Genomic DNA, 7,446 nt, shown 5'->3' with positions numbered 1-7,446 from the left:
CAAAAAAAAAAAAAAAAAAAAAAAAAAAAAAACAAAAACAAAAAAAAACCTCTCCAAACTCCTACTCACTTTTTAACTACAACAATACTATTTTTCCCCTCCAGCTCCCTATATATTTTAGTTATGAGTGGGAAAGGAAGTATATCGAACCTGGAAAATAATATTGTGTCCTCAGTTTAATTAGAAAACATTTTTTAAAAAGGATCCTTATGTAATTCGTCTTGAATGGGGAGTTCAGCGAATTTTACAGTCTGATTATATTATTCCATATACATTTCATTTGCAGTATTCTATGAGGAAATTTCTAAAGAGTTATGGAAAACACTTAGCAAGATACTTCTTTTATGACAAAGTCCTCAAACTCCTGCCATATTTCAAACTTCGAGGCCTTGCATAGGCAGAGAGAAGAAAGATCACTAAAGAGATTACTGAGTGCCTTTAAATTTCAGACAGGAAAACATAGTTGTCTGGGCCCTGGATATTAGAATGTATCCTTTATTAGTAAAACACATTTTCAAGTGATTTATGTCCTTTAATAACATTTTGATCTTGTTGAATTCTCACTCCTTTCTAAATGTTGATCATATTTTGTCTGTCCTCACTATGGCTGCCCGACAATACTGAGCTTTGTGTGCAAAATTATCATTTGGGGACACACACACATCTTTCCTACTTTTTTTGTGAGGCTGCTGGTGTTGCTTCTTCTGAACAAAAGCTCCTCACTGTGGAGTGTGTGATTCTAATAGGGAACACCTTAGCAAAATCATTAGGTAGGCTGGTCATTTCAGGAAAAAGTAGACCTTTAGTCCTACTGGAAAACCCTATTTTGTTTGTTTGTTTTGGTCAACAATCAATGGTTTTCTTTGTGGATGTAAGTCCTTTATAAAATGAAAGTTGTAAAGACTCAAAAATGATCTTTAAGCAACAAGAAGCAAACACAAATGGTGCTAATTTTGACTTGCTGAGTCTTTTTTTCATAGCTGCATTGATCTCAACAGCTGTAGGTACTTAAATTCTCTTTCTGGAACCCTTGCACCCTACATTATGCACAAGAAAAGAAGTAGGAACGATTATTACCAATTTTTCCCAGAGCCCAGGGAGCCACTCAGGGAGGAAAGACATTCTTCCTACTACCACATTACCTTCACACTCACCAATTGTAACAGCTTCTCATGAAATAGCACAGTAATATTAATTAGGAAAAATGGAATTTTTATATATAAGAACAAAGAGAAAGAACTAAACTTGAGCTAGTCTTTTTTAAGTTAAGGGTGTCTCAAATGATATGTAATGAAAGGTCTTTGTGGATTTGATTGGGTGTGTGTGAGCATTTATGGCACCTGTGCCCACAGGAGACTACACCAGCCGCCAAATGGCAACACTGGCGTGTAATTACAGAGCACTTAACTGCATTCAGCCATGGTTTGTTTCTCTGATAATTTCCACGTTCATTGTTCAAGAGGCTGTGGACATTGTGGAAGCTGAGGTTCAAGTACCTGCAGCTGTTGAGATAAATGACTGTTATAGTTGTTTTTAAAAGTTTCCAGTAGGAATTCTGTTTAAGAGGAAAGTTTGACAGAAGTAAAGTTAAAGTATTATACTTACCTTTCCAAAGCTATAAAATCCTAAATCTATAAATGGATCATTCTTTATTCCTCTTAATTTCAAAAGCTGGCTGAGCTCCTTTTCTCCATAGAACCCATCCTTCTTACATGCTATTAAATTATCAGTATGGAAAAAGTTAGATTTGCTATTCAGCTCTACAGACATAGACCCTGTGTTGTCTGAACTTGTGATATATAATAGATTTGGATATTTAAAACTGTGTTAACATGTTTATATGAAATAATATGTTCCAAAAGGACAGCACCTTGCCAAATCCGAACACAAATGTTTCCAATTTTTGCATTTCTCTCCTCCAATCAAAGCTCTTAAATGTGTTATTTATCTGTAGTTAAGTCTTTTTAAAGTTTGGAATGTTGGAAAACAGAAAGGCAACTAAAACAAAAATTAATGTAATTCCATTTTTAGCATCATGAGGTCTATCCTGTCTTCTGGTTTTCCAAAGGCCTTTTGTCAACCAAAAACAGAGTTTATATAGACACAATGTTAAATTAATTATTATTAATCTTCAAATTTTACCATATCTTACAAATATCCAACTCACATTAATATAAAAATTAGGACCCTTTATTAAATTCTCACAACACAATAATTAACTCATTGAGTTTTTGATAGTTTCAGCAAACAATTGTTTATTTAAGACATTGAGTTAGATATCTAAATTGGTCACTAACAGCCTGCTCATTTTTAGTCAACATGTAATTTTTATCTTCCTCTGTGAATATATACATGTGTGCAAGTGTGTTTAGATAGAGAAATAGATGATTGATAGAGTAGAATAAAGCAAATGAAGTAAAATACTACCAATAGGTAAATCTGGGGATTTCTTTTTTACTTTTAAAATTTAAATCCAAAATTATTTCCAAATAAAAAGTTTTAAAACTTCTACCTAGTTTAAACATCCATCATTAAGAGTCCAGTCTCAGCTAAAGCTACTAGCTCTTTCCCTGCACACATACCCTGAGTTCCAGTCATAACAACGTCCTTGTCATTTTCTTAAATGTCCTTACCTTCTAGTCTTCCTTGGGAACGACAAGACATTATTCAAGACAACACATGAATTCATCTCCTTAAAATGCCCTTCCCTGATCTCTGCAGGTAAATTTAGTATTTTCTTCACTGTGAGGAATGATTTCTTTTTACATGTCTACCTTCACCAGAATATGATACAAAAAAGTGAGACTGCATTTCGTGTGACCTTGAGCATATTACTTAACTTCGGTATGCCTATGTTTTCTTATTTATAATATGGAGATAACAGCACCTACTCATAGGGATATTTTGTGGATTAACCAGGTTAACTCATGTAAAGTACTTACAAATGCGTGAAAAATAGTATGGACTCCATAATGTTAATTATTATGGTGATGGTGGTTGTGGTGCTGGTGATATGTAACAGAAACATGCTAGAATAACAGGAGTAGGAGAGACTGTGATATATTCTACATGAAACATGGAAGAAACTCATTAAATATTTTCAGGTGAATGAATCAAAGTGATCAGGGATTACACAATTATAAGATTACAGGGGACCAGCCTGCCCAACATGGCGAAACCCCGTCTCTATAAAAAATACAAAATATTAGCCAGGCATGTTGGCTGGTGCCTGTAATCTCAGCTACTCAGGAGGCTGAGGCAGGAGAATCGCTTGAACCCAGGAGGTGGAAGTTGCAGCGAGCTGAGATCGCACCACTGCACTCCAGCCTGGGTGACAAGAGGGAAACTTCATCCAAAAAAAAAAAAAAAAAGATTACAGGGAAGAAGTAATGAAAGTCTTGACCACAGGAAGAACAAGGAAGAGAGAGAAAGAGAAGATGAATACTTAAAACATTCATAGAGAGCTATAAAAAGTGGTAGTCAATTGACTGTGAGGTAACAAGGAAGAAATAAAAGCTGTTATAGCATAATTATCTTAGGACCTTCACAAAGCCATGGTTTCGGTGGCAAATTGGAGATATGGCATCAATGTGCTCATTGGCACTATTTCCATTAGACAATGTTGGTCAGCCTCTGATGGGGTTAAGTTACCTTTCTGAGTTATGTAAGACATTTGTTTGAAAGTTTACTATATATTTGTGGCAATCCTTAATCAGTATGTGGTTGTACTTACACATTAGAAAGGATCCGGGTCAAAGATGGTTTATAGCCATATAACCACATAATGTTATGATGAGACTTAAAAGTAAGGGGGGGGACAAGAAAAAATGAAACATGTAGCAGCTGAAACTTATTTTTAATGTTAATTTTCTCATACCCTATATGGGTTTGCACGGAAAAAATAAATAAGCAATGCAATCCTGGCCCAAAGCTCTGTTTTATCATAGAAGTAAACTGATTTTTGTACATTAATGTAAAATAAAAACAAATACAACTGCATTACCTCTTAATAGTATTTTATTTAAAAGTTCACAATTAGCGCACTTGTAATAACAGAAAACATTTAAAGGTAACAAAGGCTGCCCTTCGGGAAAGACTTTTTTCTTATATGTAGAAGGAATGGTGTTTTTGCCCTTACAGTGGGTAGAATTCATAGTGCAGTGTGGGACCCCATAGTTAACAGAATCCATCATCTTAAGGGAATGAATCTTACTTCCAAGTTATTCCAAAACTGGGGGAGAGTGTGAATGATAGAAATCTGATTGTTTCACTTGGGCCAAGTTGAAATCCAACGATAAAAACAACAACAAATCTACATAAACACTGTCTACCATCTGCTGATACAGTCCAGAAAACAAAACCAATATTCCTTAAAGAATCCGTACTCTAAAGCAGGAGAATCGCTTGAACCTGGGAGACAGAGATTGCAGTGAGCCGAGATCATGCCACTGTACTCCAGCCTGGAGACAGAGCGAGACTTCCATCTCAAAAAAAAAAAAAAAGAAAAGAAAAGAAAAGAAATCCATACTCTAAACACCTCTGTCACATTTCTCAACTTCAATATCATGGGAAGGGATAATAATATTCCTGGATTAGCCAAATGGGTGAGAATGAGGATCAAAAAAGAAGCAATACACAAACATCATGATGGAAGGTTCATAAGTTAAATCTATATTTCATTTTATCAAGTTTTTAGAGTATTCTGCTCTGTTAAAGTGTCCTGAGTTTGCAGATACTGTTTTTAAAATAGAGTATCTTAAAGTATAGAAAGAATTCAGAAGGTAGGACAGCAACTTTTCCTGCTTTGATCACCATTAATCAGCACCATAAAATGTAAAAAGCTACAAATAAGCACATAGGCAAGCCTAGTCCACCAAAAATACGGTATTAGTAAATGGATGAAATCTCATGAAGAGTAAGTAACTTACGAAGGACTGTAAGGTTTTGAAGAAGTGACTGACACTTTAATTGCAAAAGATACAGAATATTAAGGCATAACAAAGTAAACTGAAATAAAGTTTAGGTATCAATATTCATCTCTGGGAAACCAAGTTGTGAATCAGTTCCTTTAGATAACATGTGGCTCAGGTTGATTTAATAATGGGGCTGTGATGTCTGCATCTCTATGCTGCTTTTCCAGCACTGTACTGCCTGTAGTGGAAAAGACTCTTGGAGTCCACCTTGTGAGATTTCTGCACAGCTTCAGCAAAAAGTTTGGTCACCTGAAAGTATAATGGTAGGAATCAGCAACCTCCATGAGATGAAAGTGAATTTTTAATGAATCAAGACTGACAAGTCACAAGTGTCTGTCCCCAGTTTTCAAAGGGTATGGGATAAAAGGCATAAAAGTTTCTTATTTGATGGAGACTTTCTCCCGCATCTCAGACCTCACCATGGGAAATCTCTTTCGTATCTCGGACGTCACTGTGAATAAGCTTGTTTCTCCTCCCGTAGGGATTAAAACTGATTTTGGATAAAAAATAAATATGATAGGCAGAAAGTTAATGGGTCTCCACTCTGTTTCTCCCTGTGATAAATTTGATGGGTCATGTCCAAGTGAAACTGAACATACCTCATGCAATCATTTTTTTGTGAATTGAACAAGCACTTGTGCTACATCTGGACCACCATTAACCTGTTGCTTTTATGTGGCGGCTTTCATGTAGAAACAATGAAATAAAAGTCTATATCTTTATTCCATGTCATGCTGTCACTTTTTATTCAAAGGATAATTGTAAGGAGAGAGCCATGGCCATTCATGGCCTTTGATTATCTCAATTGCTTGATTACCAACTGTCCCATTTAAGCCAGGACCTACCATGTTAGCATCATTATTTTAGATTACTAAAAATTCCTCTCTACTCTGAAAATTACAAAGAGGGGAAAAGAGAGATGTGCATCTACTGATTACACTCTTAAGGGAGGCACAGAAATAAAATTCCCATCCAGTCTATATCCAAGGAAAAGATTATACCTGAAAATTAGTGAGGAGAGGGATTCCACTATCAACAGCTGTCCTCCGAATCACATAATTATCATGGACAAATTTAGTGTTGTTGTTAGGAAGGTTAATCACTAGGTCAATGCTGCCATCTCTAATCAATCTGGAAAAATAAACAAATAAAAACTTATAGACGACAAGCCATATTTTATAATTTATAAAATACCAACATAAATTGCTGTCTTAGCCATTCAAGTCAATGCCATTCTGAGTTGACTGCCATCTGCCCTCCTCTATTGCTAAGTCAATGTTTAAATTACACTTATACAGGGATTATAATTTTTATTGTGTTCTTGAAGGAATTCTGGTGCAAGTCTAATGGAATGCAGATGTTTGTTTCTGTTTAAAATGCTATCTGTTCACTCATTAAGAATTGGTAATTTGATAGATATTTACTTATTTTTTAAAAAGAGGTGATCCCCCCACCATTGAATGCCCTTTCACCCCCATGCTCCCACTCCCACATTAAGTCTATTGCCTCCTAAGTAGTGCTAATTATTGTTTTACAATGCCCCAAACAAGGAGCTATTACATCCTTGGAAGCCTGCTAAGGTTTGAACACAATGCCATTATTTTATTAAAGTGATAGTAATTTATGTGTTGGCTTCTCAAGAACGCTAACAGATAATATATTGCATAGAATGGCACAGCCATTCTGTAGACTGTAATATCTTAAAATAGTCGAGAATTATCTCCCATGCACTTATGCCACATAGATCTTTAAGGGCTGATGCAATGGTATTCCTGCAGATTCACACAATCCACTGAAATAAAGTGTCTTATAAAATCTATAGTGATGACATGGTCTAAGGCATAAAAACCTGGTCAAGAAATGACCAATTAGGTAATCCAATGGATGACATCATCATAACACTCAACATAGGTTCCTGTATGTAGTAAGTGCTCAACAAATTGATTTATTATGCACAACCTTAGTGAAATATAGCTGGTCATCTTATACTTGATATGCACATCTATACACAATATAAGTTTGACATGAAATATAAAGTGCTGCATTACATTCTTCATGCTCTCACTTGTTTCCATCAAGGAAGCATCCTTACTAAGAAGTATTTTGAAACACGTTTCATATAACCATGTACGCATGATGTTATATATTCCATAGTAATGGAGAGTGAAGCTTTACAATCATCCACAAATGTGTTCATTTTTAAATTTGTTTTAAAAGACTTGCAATCAAGTAAGGTGAAATATTCATGTACTGGTTCTGAAATCCTCTAAATTATTTCAGAAAACAGTATGCCTAGTTCTTACTTTCTGATGGAAGAGAGGCTGGGATTCTGTCCGTCTTGAGACGGCCATGCCACTGGGGTGGCGGGGACATTGTTGGCGTTGAGCCAGTCTGATGTGGCTTCCGTGGCAAAGAGCTGCATTTAAAATGAAAAAATCAATTACTGTATCACAGTGATTTCTTATTTTTATAG

The 7,446-nt window shown here is 35.5% G+C and overlaps 1 protein-coding gene across 3 annotated transcripts in view; it reads right to left on the bottom strand.

Annotated features, from left to right (window-relative positions):
• Positions 1–3,999: 3,999 nt before the first annotated feature.
• Positions 4,000–7,446, bottom strand: part of CPS1 (carbamoyl-phosphate synthase 1) — a 191,330-nt gene continuing 187,883 nt past the window's right edge. For all 3 annotated transcript variants that reach the window (XM_025405628.1, XM_025405627.1, XM_025405629.1), the window contains 3 exons: positions 7,277–7,389; positions 5,975–6,104; positions 4,000–5,222 (listed from right to left, as the gene is read on the bottom strand). In XM_025405628.1, coding sequence (XP_025261413.1) covers positions 5,124–5,222; positions 5,975–6,104; positions 7,277–7,389 — 342 coding nt within the window. In that variant the 3' untranslated portion in view covers positions 4,000–5,123. The remainder of the gene's footprint in view (positions 5,223–5,974; positions 6,105–7,276; positions 7,390–7,446) is intronic.

The sequence above is a fragment of the Theropithecus gelada genome, chromosome 12 (genome assembly GCF_003255815.1).
Source record: "Theropithecus gelada isolate Dixy chromosome 12, Tgel_1.0, whole genome shotgun sequence".
In the NCBI taxonomy this organism is placed as follows: domain Eukaryota; kingdom Metazoa; phylum Chordata; class Mammalia; order Primates; family Cercopithecidae; genus Theropithecus; species Theropithecus gelada.
The sequence above is the reverse complement of the archived record's forward strand: the minus strand, read 5'-3'. Positions and strand labels throughout refer to the sequence as shown.